General features: G+C 35.3%; 1 protein-coding gene across 9 annotated transcripts in view; it reads left to right on the top strand.

The window, feature by feature from the left end:
• The window catches only part of DCAF1 (DDB1 and CUL4 associated factor 1), a 123,829-nt gene that overhangs the window by 84,669 nt on the left and 18,466 nt on the right, over positions 1-20,694 (top strand). For all 9 annotated transcript variants that reach the window (XM_074198066.1, XM_074198069.1, XM_074198065.1 and 6 more), the window contains 11 exons: positions 1,024-1,193; positions 2,063-2,187; positions 5,614-6,868; positions 7,495-7,693; positions 8,747-8,829; positions 9,767-9,851; positions 10,520-10,753; positions 11,803-11,896; positions 12,522-12,626; positions 13,026-13,099; positions 13,738-13,839. In XM_074198066.1, the coding sequence (XP_074054167.1) occupies positions 1,024-1,193; positions 2,063-2,187; positions 5,614-6,868; positions 7,495-7,693; positions 8,747-8,829; positions 9,767-9,851; positions 10,520-10,753; positions 11,803-11,896; positions 12,522-12,626; positions 13,026-13,099; positions 13,738-13,839 (2,526 nt within the window). The remainder of the gene's footprint in view (positions 1-1,023; positions 1,194-2,062; positions 2,188-5,613; positions 6,869-7,494; positions 7,694-8,746; positions 8,830-9,766; positions 9,852-10,519; positions 10,754-11,802; positions 11,897-12,521; positions 12,627-13,025; positions 13,100-13,737; positions 13,840-20,694) is intronic.

Here is a 20,694-nt window from a genome sequence, read left to right as displayed (position 1 = left end):
TATGGGGCTGCTAGGTGGTGCAGTGGATAGAGCACTGACTCTGGAGTCAGGAGTACCTGAGTTCAAATCCGGCGTCAGACACTTAATAATTACCTAGCTGTGTGGCCTTGGGCAAGCCACTTAATCCCACTGCCTTGCAAAAACCTAAAAAAAAAGTTCTTTATCCCTTGCTTCTTGTGTTTATATTTTGTCTTATAAAATATAATCTGTTGCTGTAGTAGGCTCAGGTTGAAGCCTTGGAAAAATCTGAGGAGCTTGGAAGCTATTTTACACATGTTTATTTTTGCATAAAACTATTTCAACAATTTAAAACATTTCAAATTAAAAATGAAGATAATTAAAGTGGGGTTTTGGTTGTCTTTTTTGGAGGTGGAGGGGTTGTCTTAATTCAAAAAAACCTATGCTTTCAGATGCAAAATATGGACTTGGAATTTATTATTTTTTCTAACTAGTCTTTTCAACTTCAAACCTAATATATATGCTAATCATTCAATAGGCGTTTCTTGAATGTCTATTTTAAAAAAATTTAAAACAGAACATATCTTTAGTTCCCCAAATCAAGATAGTGAATAGAATAAATGATTTCTGTAAACTGACTATACTTATGGGAAAGCATGTTGATATCATGGAAAAAAGCACCAGATTTAGGTCCATTTCTGTTTCTGCCAATTCACTGGGTTGATGGACTTCAGCTAAATCACTTAACTGCTATTAGTTTTGGTATATTTGTCTATAAAAAAGAGATTAATTCTTCCTTTCTTCCTTACCTACCTCATTGCCTTGTTTTGTGTATCAAGACAATGTATTTGAAAGTACTTTGTCAAGCACTATGTAAATGAAATCTGTTATAGCTGTATGTCTATTTACCATAAAGTTTTACTAATTATAGGATTGTGGAATCCAAAAGATCTTATTTCGTTTTTATTGCTAAAACTGTCCAACTGATAAAAAAAAAGAAAGCACCAGAGAATGTGAGAATATGATATAGTTTTTAATGAGCTGGTCTGTTTTCCCTACCTCTAGGCCTGTTCTTATACTCATGAGCAGATTGTGGAGATGATGGAGTTTCTTATAGAGTATGGACCAGCCCAATTATACTGGGAACCAGCTGAAGTCTTCCTCAAACTTTCCTGTGTGCAACTCATGTTGCAGCTTATCTCCATTGCCTGCAACTGGAAAACCTACTATGCAAGGTGGGATTGGAGAATTACTCCTGAAGTGAGATTTATCCTCTCTTAAAAAAGATCTCATTTGTTGGACTGGGAATAAAGGAAGACATGAAATAAAATGATGTTAGGGATTTGTATGCTGTCCCTATTTGTCATTGGAAAAAACCCCAAATCCTCCTGATCTCTTTACAAAAACTCTAGTGTTTTTCACACATAGAAACATAGAATGAGGCCCAGAAAAGAGCAATCAAACTAATGAAGAAAATAGACAATTATTGCATGATAATGATAAAAGAAACTTCTTTTTGGAAGGATGGTGACTAAGAAGAGAGAATCAAAATTCAAAAATTCATGAAAGTCATTTTAGGAGGGTGACTGTGAACTTGTTTGCCAGATATTTGACTTCAGAATAAATTCTGTATCATAGTTCATATTAGAAAAGTACCTGTAGCCAATATTCAATCATTAAATCATTTATTAGGTACCTGCTATGTGATAGGCATTTGTGATGGATGCTGGGGATACAAAAAGAGGCAAAAGAACAGTTCCTGCCCTCAACGATCAGCTTCCTTAAAATGTTAGGACAAGAAAAAAAGGAAGTGTTTATAAATGTAAGGAAGCTTCAACTTTTAAGCTCAAATATATTGTGTGGGCTAAAATATGAGGAACAGGACAGGTTTCGACTTCTGAATGATAGACCCCTTAGATTATTAAGAGAAACTGGGGAATATTTGGAGCATATTCCTAACCTCTTGAGTCATGTTATTTTACATTTTATTTTATGGCTCCACTATTGTTAGAAATTGAGCACAATCCAGTATGACATTTCTTACACATTCATTTGGTTGTATCATGCATGCCATTTTGCTAAGTTTCTTTATCTACTCTTTTAGGAATGATACTGTACGCTATGCTTTAGATGTCCTGGCTATTCTTACTGTGGTACCAAAAATCCAACTGCAGTTAGCTGAATCAGTGGATGTGTTAGATGAAGCTGGATCCACAGTCTCTACTGTAGGTAAGTTGAATTTGTTTTTTATTAGCTATTCAACAAACATTTATTAAATGTGTATCATGTTTAAGTACTGTGTTCATTCCTGGGGAATACCAAGACATAAACGAAATAACCATTGTTGTCTAGAAACTTGTATTTTATGGGGGATAGGGTGCTGAGGGTGGACAGAAACAACACAACATGTATACATTAAAAAAATAGATACAAGATAATTTAAGGATGGACACTGGATATTGGGAACATTTGAAAAAAAAGATGTCATGTGGAAGGTAGCTCTTTTTTTTAATTAAAATTTATTTTTCCATTTAGAAAAGTAGTTTTCAGCATTCATCCATTTGCAAATTTAAGAGTTCCACATTTTTCTGCCACCTTCCCTTTCCTTCTCCCTCCCCAGGAGGGTAATCTGGTAAAAGTTGTACATGTACAATCCTGTTTAACATTTTTACATATTAGTCATGTTGTGAAATAGGAATTAGAACTAAAAGGAAAGAAAAACCATGAGAAAAAGGAAAAACATATATGAAGTTTTTAAAAAGTGTACATAGTATGCTTTCTTGGCATTCAGATTCCATGCTTTTTTCTCTGGAATTGGATGGCTTGTTCAAAGTGGGTCTCTCAGAATTAACCTTGATCTCTGTAAAGGTAGTCCTTGAGCAGAGTCTGGAAGGTAGTAACAGATTCCAGGAGGTAGAAGTCAGGAGAGACATTTGTGGCATGAGGGGAAGATCAATGCAAAGCCCTCAAAAGAGGGTTGAACTGATACCCTGTTTGCTGTTCATATTTAAATTTCATAGTACTGTTCTTAACCACAAGACAGTGGTGATGGCACATATATAGGCCAGTTACAAAGGCATTGAATGGGTAAATTGACATTTCCATAGTAATATGATGGTGTTCTTAGAGTATTTACTAGTAATAATGCCACATTCTCTTTTTTGACTTATACACAGTCTTTGCTGTTAATATATAGAGTGTTCTTCTCACTTCACACAGCATCAATTCATGCAAGTCTTTCCAGACTTTTCTACCTCTCATTTCTTACAGGACAATAGTACTCCATCACATTCATATAATACAGCTGGTTCAACCATTCCCCCAATTGATGGATGTTTCCAATTCTTGCTACTCCAAAAAGAGCTGCTATAAATATTTTTTGTACATGTGAGTTTTTATGATCTCTTTGGAATTTAGACTAATAATGGATCTGTAGTTGATACAGACGTTGCTGGATCAAAGGGTATGTAGTTTTATTGCCCTTTGGGTAGAGTTTCAAATTGCTTTCCAGAATGGTTGGATCAATTCACAACTCCACCAACAGTGTATTAGTGTCCTAGTTTTCTCAAAATCCTCACCAACATTGATCATTCTCATCAATCTGATAGGTGTGAGGTGTGGCATTTTTTTCATATGATTATAGATAAGCTTTTAATTTCTTCATCTGAAAATTGCCTGTTCAGATCCTTTGTCAATCAATTGGGGAATGACTTATATTCTTATATATTTGATTCAGTTCTTTATATAGTCTAAAAATAATTCCTTTATCAGAAACAGTTGCTGTGAAAATTGTTTTCCAGATTTCTGCATTTTTTTTGGCAAGGTAATAGGGTTAAGGGACTTGCCCAAGGTCACACAACTAGATAATTATTAAGTGTCTTGAGGCCGTATTTGAACTCAAGTCACTGTGCCACCTAGCTGCCCCTTTTTTGCATTTCTTCTAATCTTGGTTGCATTGGTTTTATTTGTACAAAAACTTTAATGTAAGCAAAATGATGTATTTTGCAATTTATAATGTTTCTGTCTCTTGTTTGGTCATAAACTTCCCCCTTTTCCATAGATCTGACTGATATACTATTCCTTCTTCTAATTGGTTTATGATATTGCCTTTTATGTCTAAATCCTGAACCCATTTCGACCTCATTTTGGTATAAGATGTGAGATGTTAGTCTGTATTTAGTTTTTATTCTACCTAGCACCTAACTGTCCCCTTTCTGCATTTCTTCTAATCTTGGTTGCATTGGTTTTATTTGTCCAAACCCTTTTTTAATTTAAATAGTTTTACTGGGAGTTTTTGTCAAATAGTGAGTTCTTATCCCAGAAACTAGAGTCTTTGGGTTTATCAAACAGTAGATTAATGTAGTCATTTCCTACTGTTTCTTTTGTACCCAATCTAGTCTACTGATCCACCCACTTCTCTATTTTTCAGTACTAGACAGTTTTGATGTGTGCCGCTTTTTATTTGATACTCTGTGGGATATAGGAAGAGTTAAAGAGAATTTCTTTGATACAAGTGAAATTATGTGGAAATTTTTAGGAAGAACTTTACAATCTTCTTTGGAGACATGTTGTAGAGTCAGGGCCTCCGACATTGGATGGTATTTATATTCTTTTTTTTGTGTGTGTGTGTGTGTATGTATTTTATTTTCCAAATAGATCTAAAGATGGTTTACATCTTTTTTGGTAAGATTTGGAGTTCCACATTTTTCTCCCTTCCTCTTCTCTTCCCCCTCTCCCCCCAAGACAACAAGTAATATGATATAGATCTACATTTATGTTAAACATATTTCCATATTAATCAAGTTGTGAAAAGATCAGAACAAAAGGGAAAAAATCATGAGAAAGAAAGAGCAAAAACATTTTAAAAAATGAAAATAGTATGCTTTGATCTGTATTCAGACTCCATAATTCTTTCTCTGAAAGTGGACAACATTTCCCATCACAAGTCTTTTGGAATTGCCTTTGATCACTATTTTGTTGTGATGAGTGAAGTCTATCATGGTTGACTGGTATTTATTCTTTATGCTGCTACTCACTACCCTTGTATTTGTACAAATCATCCTCATGTGAGCTTGATTTTACTCACTTGTGACTTGCGGCTAGGGTCCTTGTGACTTAATTGTTTTGAATTATTTAAGGAGACAGAAAATATGTTACAATTATTGTATACCTTGCTTCTCAACACCATTGAGTATGACTCCTGAAGTGAGTGACTATGCCCTCACTCTTTAGGTGGTTACTTTTTTTTTTAGGGTTTTTTTGTTTTGTTTTTTTTTGTTAAGGCAAACGGGGTTAAGTGGCTTGCCCAAGGCCACATAGCTAGGTAATTACTAAGTGTCTGAGACCGGATTTGAACCCAGATACTCCTGACTCCAGGGCCGGTGCTTTTTCCACTGTGCCACCTAGCCGCCCCCAGTGGTTACTTTATAAAGGCTGACTCCACAGCTATGATTTATGCATCAGAGATGAAATAACCTTGGTTTTGTGATTTGAAAATTGTTTTCTTTCTATAAAACATTAAAAGAAAACAAAACTAACCCAATTTTTGTTCCTGATCTCAGTTGTTGTTCCTGATGCTCCTTTGAATATTAATATCAACATCAATTTGAAATATTGGGGGGAAAATATAAAAAAATTTTGTCTTCCTCCAAACAGGTATCAGCATCATCCTGGGAGTGGCAGAGGGTGAGTTCTTTATACATGATGCTGAAATTCAGAAATCAGCTCTTCAGATAATTATCAATTGTGTGTGTGGCCCAGATAATCGAATCTCTAGTATTGGCAAGTTCATCTCTGGAACCCCTAGGCGGAAGTTGCCTCAACCTCCAAAAAGCAGCGAGCATACGCTGGCCAAGATGTGGAATGTGGTACAGTCCAATAATGGTATCAAGGTGCTCCTGTCATTATTGTCCATCAAGATGCCAATCACTGATGCAGACCAGATCAGAGCTCTAGCATGCAAAGCCTTAGTAGGACTTTCTCGAAGTAGTACTGTCCGGCAAATCATCAGCAAGCTGCCTCTCTTCAGTAGCTGTCAGATCCAGCAGCTGATGAAGGAACCTGTTTTGCAGGACAAACGCAGTGACCACGTCAAGTTTTGCAAGTATGCTGCTGAGCTAATTGAACGTGTATCAGGAAAGCCTCTTCTTATTGGTACTGATGTGTCTCTTGCACGGCTACAGAAAGCAGATGTGGTAGCCCAGTCTAGAATCTCCTTTCCTGAGAAGGAATTGCTTCTATTAATTCGAAACCATCTCATCTCCAAAGGGCTTGGAGAGACAGCAACTGTCCTTACCAGAGAGGCTGATCTACCCATGACTGCTGCATCTCATTCCTCTGCCTTCACTCCTGTCACAGCTGCTGCTTCCCCTGTCTCTCTGCCTCGTACCCCTCGCATTGCCAATGGCATTGCAGCCAGACTAAGCAGCCATGCCACTGTAGCCTCCTCTGCCTCCTCTGCCCACTCTCAGTCACGGCCTCCACAGGGTCCACTTGCCCTGCCTGGCCCATCTTATGCAGGCAACTCTCCTTTGATTGGCAGGATCAGTTTTATTAGGGAGAGGCCATCACCCTGCAATGGCAGGAAAATCAGAGTGTTACGGCAGAAATCGGACCATGGCGCCTACAGCCAAAGCCCAGCCATTAAAAAGCAATTGGACAGACATCTTCCTTCCCCTCCCACGCTGGACAGTATCATCACAGAATACCTTAGGGAGCAGCATGCTCGCTGCAAGAACCCAGTTGCCACCTGTCCCCCCTTTTCTCTTTTTACCCCTCACCAGTGTCCTGAGCCAAAACAAAGGCGGCAAGCCCCAACAAATTTTACCTCGAGACTAACCCGCAGAGCAGCCTTTCCAAAGTATGGAGGGGTAGATGGTGGGTGCTTTGATAGGCACCTCATCTTCAGCAGGTAAGAAAATGCTTTTAATCTTTTAGGGAATGGGTAATCTTCTAACTGTAAAATACAAGCAATGTGAGCTTAGATTAGCATGCCTAAATAACTGGTTTTTTTTTTTTTTTACGTAAATAATTATAAAGTTAGCAGAGTTTTTTGACTATCTGTGAGACCAAGCAATGATTCTAGATTCCTTGTGTTGTTGTTGCAGGCTTCCTAGGCAGACTAACTCTGACATGTCAGGACTATTGGCTCCTCTAGAACTTGTTCTAATGAGCTGTCTTCCCACTTGTTTCTTATCTTGGCTCATTGGTTTTTATTCATCTTCATAGGGTTGGCATATAAATATAGGAATAATTTTTAAAACCCAGAAAGAATTAATAAGTTACCGGTTTTTGCTTTAATCTGAAAATAAGAAAATTTTTTCCCCTTTCATTTAAAATAGAATTTTTAAATCAAATCAGTTTTTTTATTATAGCATTTTAAAATTTAAGTACTGTGAAACATTTGTGACTATACCACCCCTATATCTCCACCTAGTCTATCTGTTTCTCTTTCTTTAGAATATTTGTCCTGATTTTCTTTTCCTTAGAAAAGTTATTTGATTTATTGTGACTAATGATCTCTGTGTCTTTTTCTAGATTCCGTCCTATTTCAGTGTTTCGGGAAGCAAATGAGGATGAAAGTGGCTTTACCTGCTGTGCATTCTCAGCCCGAGAGCGGTTTCTAATGCTTGGCACGTGTACGGGGCAGCTGAAACTTTACAATGTGTTCAGTGGGCAGGAAGAGGCTAGTTATAACTGTCATAACTCTGCCATCACACACCTTGAACCATCAAGGGTAAGGAACTCTACTGAGGTTGCTAAAAGCCTTCCTGTTGAGGCCTTATTATTTTCTCATCATACTCAGTCAGATCTCTTAGATGTACATTAGATAGGGCATAGGGAATGCAATTATGATTTCATAAGCATAGGGTACTCCCGGGGAAGGAAACTTCTTCTACCAATGCTGATTGGCACCTTCTCTGGAATTGCCTAGAGCATTGAGAGGTGAAGTGACTTACATGGGATCACAGAATCAGTAAGTGGGGATTTGAATCCAGTTCCTCCTGGCTTAGGGGTCAGTTTTCTATTTAGTATGCTTTGGTATCTCAGTGCTTTATATAGATAGTAAATTTTAAAGTGATCTCCAAGTGGAATTTTAAAATATTTTGAGTAACTTGGAAGAAATTATTATCTAATTCCATTGTGGTGATATACTACTACTACTCTTCTCATGGTATGACTACTTCCCCCCTCACCCTCCCCAAATGAAAAAGACTGACATTATCAAGACATCATCACTAGCTCCAATACAAGGAAACATTCATATCTTTGAGGCTACCCCAAGTACATATTCTAAAATTTGGCAAATTCTTAGAAAGTGCTTTGAACAGTATATTTATTTTTTGTTGCCTAGTAGGACAGATGGGGAAAAATTGAGGATGATTGAAAAGTAGAAGAAATAAATTTTGAAATTTTTTCTTTAGGCTGAGAATATTCTTGTCCCTGTCTCCCAAATATTTACAGTGTCATTATTATGTTAAGTGACTGCCACATGTTACAAGATTAGGAATGTAAAATATCGTCTTTCTAATGTCTTGTCAGAATATAGTTATTGTGTATAACTTAGCTGTTTCTGGCTCCCATGAGAATTCTTTTGCCCTCTCTTAACTCTATAGAAATGGCTAGCAATTTATGTTCATAAATATATTTTCATATGCTAGTAGTAAATGTAAATAGTTATTAGTATTAATATGCTGAAGCCTCTATATGCAAAATTATGCATTGTCAGTTGTTAACTATGTATAAATATATTTTATTGTTAGTAATCTCAGACCTTCTCCTCTTTTAGGATGGATCTTTGTTGTTAACATCTGCTACTTGGAGCCAGCCCCTTTCTGCACTCTGGGGGATGAAATCAGTGTTTGATATGAAGTGAGTACACTCTTTGTCAACTTGGTCTCTATGCCTTTAAAGGTGAATATTGGTTGTCCGTTACTTCTGAATAAATTTTAATCCCCTCAATTTTTAGTGGATGGATAAAGAAGAAAATTTAATCTCTTTTGTTCCAGAACTGTTTCTTCTTAGATTGAACCTACCATTGCAATGTTTAATGCAGCCAGGTGTAGTGGAGAGAGCGCTAGACTCGGAGTTAAGAGAGAGACCTGGGCTCAAATTCCACTTTTTGATGCTTAATTTCTGTGTGACCATAGGGAAGTCACTTAGCCACCCCGAGCTTCAGTCTTCTTAACTATGAAATAGGAACAGTAATATCTATAATGCCTACATCAGAACATCATTTCTAACCCCAAAAGAAGAAGTCATTCACATCTTGTTGTAGGATTTCAAATGAGATAATGGTTGTAAAACATTTTGTAAACCTTCTCTTTAAGTGTTAACTCTCATTACTCAACAACATTCCTTCTCACTGCATATGCAGCTGAAAGGCAATATTTTTCAGTTCATTACAAATATGTATGGCATCAAAAGAAGATAAAACTCAAATCAGTTATAAGTTTTGTCATATAGCTCTGTTATATGTCAGTTGACTCTCTTGCTGCTTCTGCAATGGGGCTTAGAGCTGGAATAAAAGGAGTAGGTCCTGCCAATTATATTAGTGATAAGTTTCCTTCTCTTATGGTCTGAGGCCTGTAAGCACTTTTGTCTTTCTTGGACAAATTAAGGTAGGACTGTCTTGTCAGGTTTTTTCCCAGCTCTGAATTTTTTGGCTTTATCTATGGGAATTAGTGACTTCAAGAAGTTTAGTTGTGTAGAAAGTTGGGAATTAACTTGGTGCAAGTTTTAAACCTAACCATGCAAAGATCAGATGCCAGAGAATATGATATATATGCTACTTATTACTTGCCTGCAGGCATTCCTTCACAGAAGACCACTATGTAGAGTTCAGCAAGCATTCACAGGATAGGGTCATTGGCACAAAAGGGGACATTGCCCATGTAAGTATCTTTGATTTCATACCTTTATGCTGATCATGTATTCTGTTGACATAAAATTCTTCTGACTGGAAGACTGTGTTCCAAGCTTATGACCCTAAGTATAATTAGGAAGATAGTTGCAGGCTCTGTAAGAAAAACTTAAAAACTGAGAATGTTGAATATAGATTGTGTAGGCTAAATATCTTGGTATTTAAGCTTCTTTGAATATTTGGACACTTTGCTTGACTAATTGAACTTCTGCGTTGGGAACAAATGTGTTGTAATATTTTAAGTCCCCTTTTCCATCTTCTCCTAAAAAAGAAAAGGAGAAAGCCCTTCATAAAGAATAAATAGTCAAATGTTAGACCATCATACAATGAATGTACTTTCCCAAGATGGGGATAGGAAAATAGGATTTCTTCTTACTCATCTTTAGGGGAGGCTTGACTTATGCTTTTCATTTTTCTTTTGGGTAAGGGGTATCTACTGAAAATACTACTTATTATATTTTAGCACTTTAGCAAAGATATCAATTAGTTTCTTGTTAGGCAAGTTGGAAGAATTGGGGTTTTAAAAAAACTTGTCAGAAATGAGAAGTCAGGAAAAATTGGGTTTGAAAATCTTATTGTAATTTAACTAATGCACAAATCTGATATGTCTCCTTACTTCTCTTTTTTTTCCTCCAAAAGATTTATGACATTCAGACTGGCAACAAGCTGTTGACTCTCTTTAACCCAGATCTTGCCAACAACTACAAGAGGAACTGTGCCACGTTTAATCCTACAGATGATCTAGTCTTAAATGACGGGGTCCTCTGGGATGTCCGCTCTGCACAGGCCATACATAAGTTTGACAAGTTCAACATGAACATCAGTGGTGTTTTCCATCCTAATGGACTGGAAGTCATAATTAATACTGAAATTGTATCCTTTACCCTTACTAGAACTTCCTGAACTATAAGTCCTTTAAAGTTAAGGTCTGGTTATGGTGCAGAAGGCAAGAAAGAGAATTCCACTGATTTTTCTTTACTAATGTCTAGTTCAGTTTAGTCCCTTGTACTGTCTCATAGGCAGAACATGTAAGGTGTTAAATGTCTGGAAGACAAGTCATCCAGTGATCCTTGTCAGTCATCCAGTGTTCTTTGCAAATATATATGCTTGTTTTGTGTAGTATGGCAAAACTTTTATGACTCATTTGATTTTTACTTTTTCTGTTGCCATACAGATTTGTAATTAACTGAAATATTGCCTTTCAGCAATGTAATTCAAAGGAAATTTTGACTTAGGTAGTTGGTTAATTTTAAAGAATATTTTTTTCTGAACAACTTTCCTTTTTGTTGACTTATTAAAGATGTATTATGCCTAAAAATTAAACTTGCAGATAGCCTCTAGTTACCATTGGCAAGCTGTAAGAAAAATCTGAGTTGGACAAGCACTGTTTTCATTATTTAAAAAACTACCTACATATCTACTAGCTAAGCATTTGTGTACTGTTTACAAGAGACAAAAAAGCCAACATGAAAAATATTTCTAAAAAATTTTCAATTGAGAAATTCTTAACTGAATTCCTATTGCTTTGAGTGGCCTTGAACCTTCAGAGAGCTTTGAGAAATTTTTAATAATAACTGATTACTGATGGATAATCTTCTGTATTTGCTGGGAATAATGACTAAACTTTTTTAAGTCCTTCATTTGAAAGGGAGTTGTTTTGTATCCTACAAGTACTTGAAGGTAGATTGGAATACTTTCCTCTGATGCAGGTCACTATATAGCATTTGCTTAACATTTTCACATATTTTAGCAGCAATGTTCTGGTGTCTGCAATGTAGGAGGAAACTGATAACATTTACTTGTTAGAATCAATTCTTAGAAATTAAAAGATTGAACAAGTTGATATTTAGCTTCTTGACTTTATTCCCTTTTTAAGAAAAAAAAATTTTATTGGGGTTCTTCCTTCACTACTATTCTTTCAGTGGGACCTTCGAACTTTCCATTTGCTGCACACAGTCCCAGCTTTGGATCAGTGTCGTGTAGTTTTCAACTATACGGGTACAGTGATGTATGGAGGTAATGAATATAACCTTTCCATTCTTCCCCTTTCTGTCTTTGTCTTTTTGTCCAGCTCCTAAATTTGCCAGAGTACTGTGTGGTTTTACTCTTGGATAATTTCTCTCTCATGCCCTGGAAAGCATTTGAAAACTAATGAATTAAAAGCAAAGTATATTCATAAAACAGCAGAATAGAAAATAAAAAAAATTTTTGTTTATAAGAGCTGATTTAAGGTCATACAAATTCTAATGCTTTGTAACTGGCCTCCAAGATGTTTAGTCTAAATTATGGGTAATAGTGATGTAAAAATCTCTTGGAAATTAGTTTCCAGTCTTTATGACTTCTTTACCTTCTGTAAAACTACCAAATTTTCATTGTCTACTTTCCATTTAGCAGCTTTATGGTGTTAGAGAACATTAGTTGTACTGCTTAAAACATTTCAGCAGGGGGAAGTAGACGAGTGAAGGAAGAGAATGAGATTTAAAGACAAACCTATGGAAACTACCAGGAGAATGTATCCAGAAGAATCATAATCAAATGTAGTGGAAATTTCACCCATATCCTTGAGTTTTTAAAAAACATTGTCTGTACCTATGATTAAATTTAAATATCTTGTGGGGTGGTTTCTCTTCTCATAAACTAGCTATGCTACAAGCAGATGATGAAGATGACTTAATGGAAGAGAGGATGAAAAGCCCCTTTGGGTCATCTTTCAGAACATTTAATGCAACAGACTATAAGCCTATAGGTAAGCATGAGAAATCATAGTCATATTTTGTGGAAGAATGTGTGTTTGTACTTGAGATGTTTATCTGTTCCTGAAATGAACACACACACACACACACACACACACACACACACACACTCACTCTCTCTCTCACTCTCACATGTTCTCTTTGCTTTTGCAATTATCTTGGTTTCCTATGAAAAAAAGACTAACTCTCAAAGGGAGACTTGCCAAGTTCTTATTTTATTGTTTGTTTTGAAAATGTGTGATTTTTCTTTTATTTGGATAAGCAAGGGGGAGTTAGGAAGGGGAGATGAAAAAATGGTGCTCACTAGGATTTCTGAAAGTATGTTGAATTTTTTAAAAGAAAAAGAAAGAATTAACAAAATTCCCTGAGATTTACCACATTCTATTTTCTAGCTACCATTGATGTGAAACGGAATATTTTTGACCTGTGCACTGACACCAAGGACTGTTACCTTGCTGTTATTGAGGTAAAGAATGCTTAGGGGAATATAGATTATCTGAAATAGAATTTATTCAGAACTTTTATAATTAATTCTTTTATGTTACATTCATGTGATGTGTAGCTTTTAGGTAGGACTATATTGGCTGATATTTGAAAAGTGTATTACTAGTGTCACTTGCTATTATCAGATCTTGAGTGGTCCTTCTGTACTTATTTCCATGGGCTAGATGGTTGGGGGTGATGAGGGGTGATGTATCTTTGAAATAGTCAATATAGAAGAAATGTAGCAGTTTTCTCACTGTGACTTAGAAAATATATCCATGGTTGTTATTTTTACATCAGCATTGTAGTATCAAAGCACAGGTGGTGTGTGTGTGTGTGTGTGTGTGTGTGTGTGTGTGTGTGTAGGGTATATATGTGTATTTGTGTGTGTCTGTGTGTAGGTAATTGTGATAGCACCTAAGCCTTCTTGTACTGCTTTTCCCTCCCTTTCTGTGCTCTAGGTATAATATAACATTTGCAGTCTGCTTAACAACATTTATTATTGCAAGCATCACTTATTTTGATTGACACAGGGAGGTAATTGAAGGAAGTAGGTCAAAGCTGAAACAGATTCCTAATTCTACGGTGCACTGACTTCATATTTTGTGGGGTGGATTTTAGAATCAAGGCAGTATGGATGCCCTGAACATGGACACAGTATGCAGGTTGTATGAGGTGGGCAGGCAGCGCCTGGCAGAAGATGAGGATGAGGAAGAGGATCAGGTGAGTGAATTTTGTTGGAATTTCATTCTTTCAAATTAAATAACATGATGGAAACCATTATTTTTATTGCTAAAGAGTGCTTCATGATGATGGTAGTGTTCCTTCTTGGTGGTCTGATCCAAACTGCTAAATTCTACTATAACCTATCTTCACTTTTTAGTATTTGAACACTGCAGGACAAAAATTGAATGAAGTTGATAATGGTTACTCTAAACCTTAGCCACTAATCAGAGACACTACTTTTAAGTTCACATAGGTTAAACATGGTAGTGGTGTATAATAGAACTTAGCTTCTGTTACATTGATTCCCCTGTGAATGACTGTCTAGTTGGTACAATTCCTGACTTGTTCATATACAAATAATATTAGATAAATAGTATTTGTTGCTATGTGTTGGGAAACAACAATGAAAATTGCCCAGATATTGACGTGGTATGGAAATGTCATGACCCAATTGAATGTCTCAGGATATGAATATATTTTCTCAATATTATAATATGTAACCTTCATTGAAGTAATAACATAGAATGCTTTGATGTTCTGGGGAATTAACATTTCTTTTAGATGGAAGATATTTCTGTGTTCTTAATTTAAAATCAACTATCTTTGAATTTCTTTTGATCTCTTTCCTCCCCCTGTCCAATTTACTCATTTCCCAGAGTCCTATCAATTATCTCTCTTTAGTATCTCTTATGTTTGTTTTATCTTGACCTTTTCATTTCCCCTTTTTCTAAGCATAAGTCAGTCCTTTTTTACATTGCAACTGGATTGGTTTCATAGCCTCCTAATAGATCTCCCTGCCTCTAATTTTTTCTCTTACACATAGTTGCCAAAAAAAAATACTTTTTCCAATGCATAGATCTAATTATGTCATTCCATTGCTTGAAAACTTTTGGTAGCGGCTTAATGCCTACAGGGTAAAATGTGGATTTCAAATATTGGCACTTGAGATCTTCCACAGTTTCCAACCTTTCTTTTCTATTGTTATTTCACACATTTTAATATTTCAACCAAATTATACTACTAGCTTTTCCCATCTCATCCTATTGGCTTCCACCTTTGTGCATTCTCACAGACCATATCTCATATTTTAATGGACTTACTCACTTTATCTTTATTTGTTGAAGTCCTTCATTTCTTTTAAGATCACATTCATGAAGCTTTCTCTGATTCTTCCATCTGAAAGTGATTTCTCCTTCCTCAAATTTTCCATAACATCTTGTCTGGAATTTCTCATTTGTATTTATCACATTCTGCCTTCTACCATCTGTCTTTTGGATACTTATAATACCTTGTTGGTATATAAGCAGCTGCTGCTTCTCTTTCTCCTTCACCTCCTCCTCCTCCTCCTCCTCCTCTTCTTCTTCTTCTAATTTCTTCTTTTTCGGGGGGTGAGGGAAAGATATATGCTTCTTGAGGGAAGTTTTTGTTATTTTAGCATTCTCAACACAAAACATAGAGCAGTATTTCTAGCAAACACTTAGATATTGAATTGAATTTTTAGATTAAAAATTGTCTTGGTAGTATTTTTAGGGAAACTGGCTTGCCTGTAGAGTGTTTGGATTTTTGTTTTATTGATACGATATCTCTTGGGCAATGTGTATTTTGGTTTCTCATGACTTTAGTATTTTTTTCCTGTAACTGTGCTCAATATATCATATTCTCTTTCCAGAAAAAAAGAATGTTTTTAATTCAGAAATCATTATCCTTTAACTTTACATGGAATAGTTTATTTATGGAGGGATAATAAAATGTTTGAGAACCAATTATCTATTGAAGATTATGACCCAGTGGTATTTGAGATGAGAATTTCTGTTCTTGCAAGGTAAAGCAGGTGAAGTAACATTTTAGTCAATCTGAGGTCCATTTTCTATTTTTCATTAAGTGTAATCTGTCCTAGCTTTTCTATATACGCTTTGTTCTATCTACTCATTGTCTCTTTTCTGTCTGCCTGCCTTATCTATATATTTATTTCTGTTTGTTTGTCTATCTGTCATTAGTGTTTGCCATATAGTGTAACTCAATAAATGCATTCAATTTAGATCTTGCACTATTTTCCCCCTAGTTCCTTTTAGGTGTACTCACGCAAACACAGACACACATACACACAGAATAGAGGAAAGAGATGACAGAATCACACCCTGGATTACTAACATAGTGTTAAAAGCGATTCCCCATTTTTCAGATGAGGAAACTCTCTGCCCTCAAGGTTGAATGAATTGCCCAGAGTTCCAGAACAAGGATTTGAACTGAAGCCCTCTGAATCCAAGACTTTACCTATTAGATCATACTAACTGTGTGTGTGTGATGGTAAAGACATAACAAAATGTTTGCTTTACTGTTTGTTGCTTCCCATACCTTATTTCTACATCCCACATTTTGTGATTTAGGGAAATCATAATCGAGAAAAGCAAATGATATATGTATATTATGTATAGTTTTTATTTTATTTGTTTCATTATTAAAGTCATGTTGAGTTAGAATCATGTAACATACTTAGCAAATAGTTTGTTTTCAAGCTTCCTCCATTTTCTGAATTATCTTCTTACAAATAGGAATTTTGTTGTACAAGCAAAGCCTAGGGAGATTTGGTTTTGGTATTTGGAGTGAATATGATGACTTAATTTTGTGGGAGAAATAGTTCTATAGTGAACAAACATTATGACTTGTCTTGCTGATTTGGTAGTCAAACATTTGCCCTTTAGTGTCTGAAGCGAGATAGAGATACTTTGCTTGTTTTTGCAACTTAATTTTCCCTTTAACCCAGGGAGAACAGGGCGATTAAATATTTATATCTACATATTTAAGAAATGCTTTCCATCCAATTTTAAATTGTTATCACTATTGGCACTCTAAATTCATGTTGCTTTTAATGTTTCATGTGTTGTTTTTCTTAATAGTTTCTATGCTTCTAATCTGCGAGGGAGTTTTTGATTGATTCCCGAATGTCCTTTTCTTGAGTGTAAGGGCAGATTATTGCACTTGTCTGTGTTAAAGGGGAGCCTTTATTGGGACCTGAATGCTTAATCCAGTGTCTTGAACCAAAGTATATTTGATTTCTTTTCTATGTTCCTTAGCTCAGAGATACCAGATTTGTGACCTGCCCACAAAATTCTTTTCTTTGTTGGTGTCGTTGTTGGTTATTTTTGCTTTTTTCTTTGTTACAAGGGAGGTTTCATTTAGTAAGGAACTGAAATGACTGGGAAATAAAGGCATCACATAGTGTCATATACATATTCATTATAAATAATAATAGAAGGAATTTTTCTTTCCAGAATATAAGTCTTTATGAGCCTGAGTCAGTTATCAAATGATATCAGCTGCTTTTATGCTGCTGGCCTTCCAATTTATAGAAAATATTTATGTTTCTTAACTGCAGAATTTAAAAATTCTTTTTTAAAAATTCACAACACAAATTGTTGGATAGATACTGAAACTGGTCATTTTGAAGAAGCACCAGGAGAAAAGGTCCAACAACTTTATTGGCAAAATAATTATCTTATCATTTGCCATTCTCTGGCTAAAATCTTAGCTTTTAGAGTTCCCTAGGACAATCATTTAGTGTTTGATATAAATTGGCCAGAGGTTCAGAAAAAGTGATCTATAATAGCTATAAACTAATTAAGTCCCTATAGGTGGGGACCCAGCAACAGCTAGTTCTCATGCAAAAGTAAATCCATCTGTAAAGGACATCCACCTGTCACATTCAGTCGTAGTTAGACCTTTTATAAGTAGGATTTCTGAGTCATTATTTCATCTCTGTTTTTGAGCATCATGGCAGCCAATTAAATTTTGATGCACTGAGATATTAGGTAAGGTAAAAGATTGCGTGTGTTATGTGTATGTCTGTTGGGGGGGGTCACAAGAGCACAAACTCAGTAATGTTATGTTATTAAGTGGCTAAAACTTTTCTAAGCTATTAGAAGAAGAATCTTGAGGTGTTCTGCAAGCTATCTTAAAATAGACTTTGAAAATTGTTAATTTTGGCTTGGTTTCCATATACTTTAAATTGTTAATATTTAATATGCATGTATTATTTTTTGTTAGTTTCAGGCTCTATTAATGATAATATTGATATGCAGAATTATATCTGTTTTGAGTATATTTCATTATGTTATCAAGATATGTAAACTGTACTTTGGATCCATAAATTTAACAATGTGGGTATGACACAGAAATTGTAACCTTTCTATACCATCATCTCCTGTACAACTCTTGACACTGTTTGCACATATATTCTCTGTAAGGGATCTGTCTACCTAATGGGGGTCTTTACTGTTTTTCTTTTTATATCTTGGGGCTTACTACTATGCTACTGGAATTGTCACTTCTTATGTGAGCTTTACCTCTTTGTCTAATTTTACGTGTTCTTATGGTGTTTTTAAAGCAATTTAAGTTTTGTTGATACATGGATGTTCTCCTTAAATGTATCATCTGTCTTTTAAGTTATTTGTACCTTTAGTTTTTCTAATAACCCTGGTATTTCATGATTTATATTACTAGGCAAATATATTTGCATTGGACAAGTGAAAATTTTTGTAGTATTTAAGTCCTTTGGAATCATTTAAAACTATTGTACAGTTTTTAAAATCCTAGCTAACCTGATTTTTTTTTAAATTTCAGTTCTGAGCTCACCTTATTACTTGTCCAAAATATATATATTTTATCTATTTTGTTTTTACTGTGTTCATAGTTAAAACAGTCTCTTTTGCATTGCTATGGATTTCACTGAAGTGGTCTTGTACTGTTAGAGGACAAAATGGATTTAGCACAATGTCACCAATGGAGCAAATGTTTATCCTCATAATCAGTGTTTGTTTGTTTGGATCTCATGCAGGATTTATTCCATTAAATTGGTGAATGCCTTTTGTGAACATCTTTCTCCTTGTTTGATACTTTATGTGATCTGTATTCAGCAGATTATTGAACAAAGTTGATAGTTTCTGATCTCGGCAGTCTTCTGTTTTCTGATTTTGATGGTGTACATGAGAAATGACATGATTTGAAGAGAGGAATCTTGTGTTCCTACACTGCACTTTAATGTGAGCATAAAATAAAAAAAACAAAACATGCTGTAAAAACCTGTCTAGTTTTTCTCCCCCTTCCCCCTTTTTGGTAAAATGATGGTAAAGCAACCAGTTGTGATCCTTTTTCCATTGTATTGGAATGTTCACTTTGAGATATTTTGAAAATTGTCCACTTTAAAATTGTGTGCCTTCAGCAGGACTTTTTTTCTATAAGCATATTTGTCCAGGACTAGCTCTCCTTTTAAGTTTATCTTCTTGAGTATTGTTGCCATTTTTCACTTAATATATTTGATGTTGTAATGCTAGAAAGACCAAATAAGGCGATTCTACCTTTGTTGCTGATAACAATGGTGTGTGTGTGTGTGTGTGTGTGTGTGTGTGTGTGTGTGTGTATGTGTGTGCGCGTGCGCGTGTGTGTTTGCTGTGCACGCGTGCCTGCCATGTATGTTTCATTTTGTATTTTTTCCTATCTTTTTGTTTTATTTATAAATGTCAGAATAATCTGACTCGCTTGGCTCTTATGCTAAATTTCTCTTGGGGCTCATTTCATCAACTTGTATTTATTTATTGAGACCATCCTTCCTGTTGGCAGACTTCTGTAATATTTAGCAGTTGTTCTTGTAATCTCAACTAGTGTGCTCTAGAATGTCATATCTTTCTGCTGGTCTAGACTTGCTGAGAAAGTGGCTTCTGGATTTGTTCAATTTCTACCTTGTAGTAAATATTTTGTACTAGTTAAGCTTTTAAATAGGAAATGGTGATTTTTTGCTCATTTTCCAAATTGTTGGCACAATCCTATTTATTATTTTGCATTTGAAAACCTGATGGATCCAAATCCTCAAATTTTTGTTTTCACCTTTTTGAGAGACCTGAATTAAAGTTCTGTCTGATAGCTGTTACCAGTTATAGTCAGGATGGGGGTATAGTTGTGGTTTAGTTAGAAAAATTACATAATAAGATACCTTTTATTTTAAAGTTGAAGGTAGTAGTCTTTGATCTTTGTTTAAACTCCATTATTCTTTCTTTGAATACAGATGGTATCCTCCATCACAGATATCCTAAAATTGTCCCTGACTGTTGTACTGATGAAACAAACAAGACCATTAAGGTTGATCATCACCCCCATGTTGCTGTTAGGATGTACACTGTTCTTCTGAGTCTGTTCATCTTGTTTAGAATCAGCTCATGCAAATCCTTCCAGGCTTCTCTGAATTCCCATCCCTCCTGGTTTCATATAGTGTTCCATAACTTACATATACCACAGTTTGTTCAGCCCTTTCCCCAATTGATGGACGTTCACTCAATTTCCAATTCTTTGCCACCACAAACAGAGCTGCTGTGAATATTTTTGTACAAGTGATGTTTTAACCCTTTTTCATGATCTCTTCAAGGTATAGATCCACTACTTAAAGAATCCCAAGAAATCATCCAAAAACTACCAGAAACAATTAGCAATTTTAGCAAAGTTGCAGGTTATAAAATAAACACCCATAAATCCTCAACTTTTCTATATGTGTCTAGCAAGATACAGCAGGAAGAGCTAGAAAAGAAATCCTGTTCAAAATAACCTCAGACAATATGAAATACTTGGGAGTCTGTTTGCCAAGACAGACTCAGAAACTTTTTGAAAACAATTATAAAACAATTCTCACACAAATTAAATCAGATTTAAATAACTGGGAAAATATCAACTGCTCATGGATAGGTAGAGCTAATATAATAAAAATGACAATTCTACCAAAACTAAACTATCTGTTTAGTGCCCTACCAATCAAAATTCCAAAAAAATACTTTAATGAGTTAGAAAAAAATCATAAGTAAATTTATA

This window comes from Macrotis lagotis, chromosome 8 (assembly GCF_037893015.1).
Source record: "Macrotis lagotis isolate mMagLag1 chromosome 8, bilby.v1.9.chrom.fasta, whole genome shotgun sequence".
Classification (NCBI taxonomy): Eukaryota; Metazoa; Chordata; class Mammalia; order Peramelemorphia; family Peramelidae; genus Macrotis; species Macrotis lagotis.
Note: the sequence above shows the minus strand (reverse complement) of the source record. Positions and strands in the feature narration are given on the sequence as shown.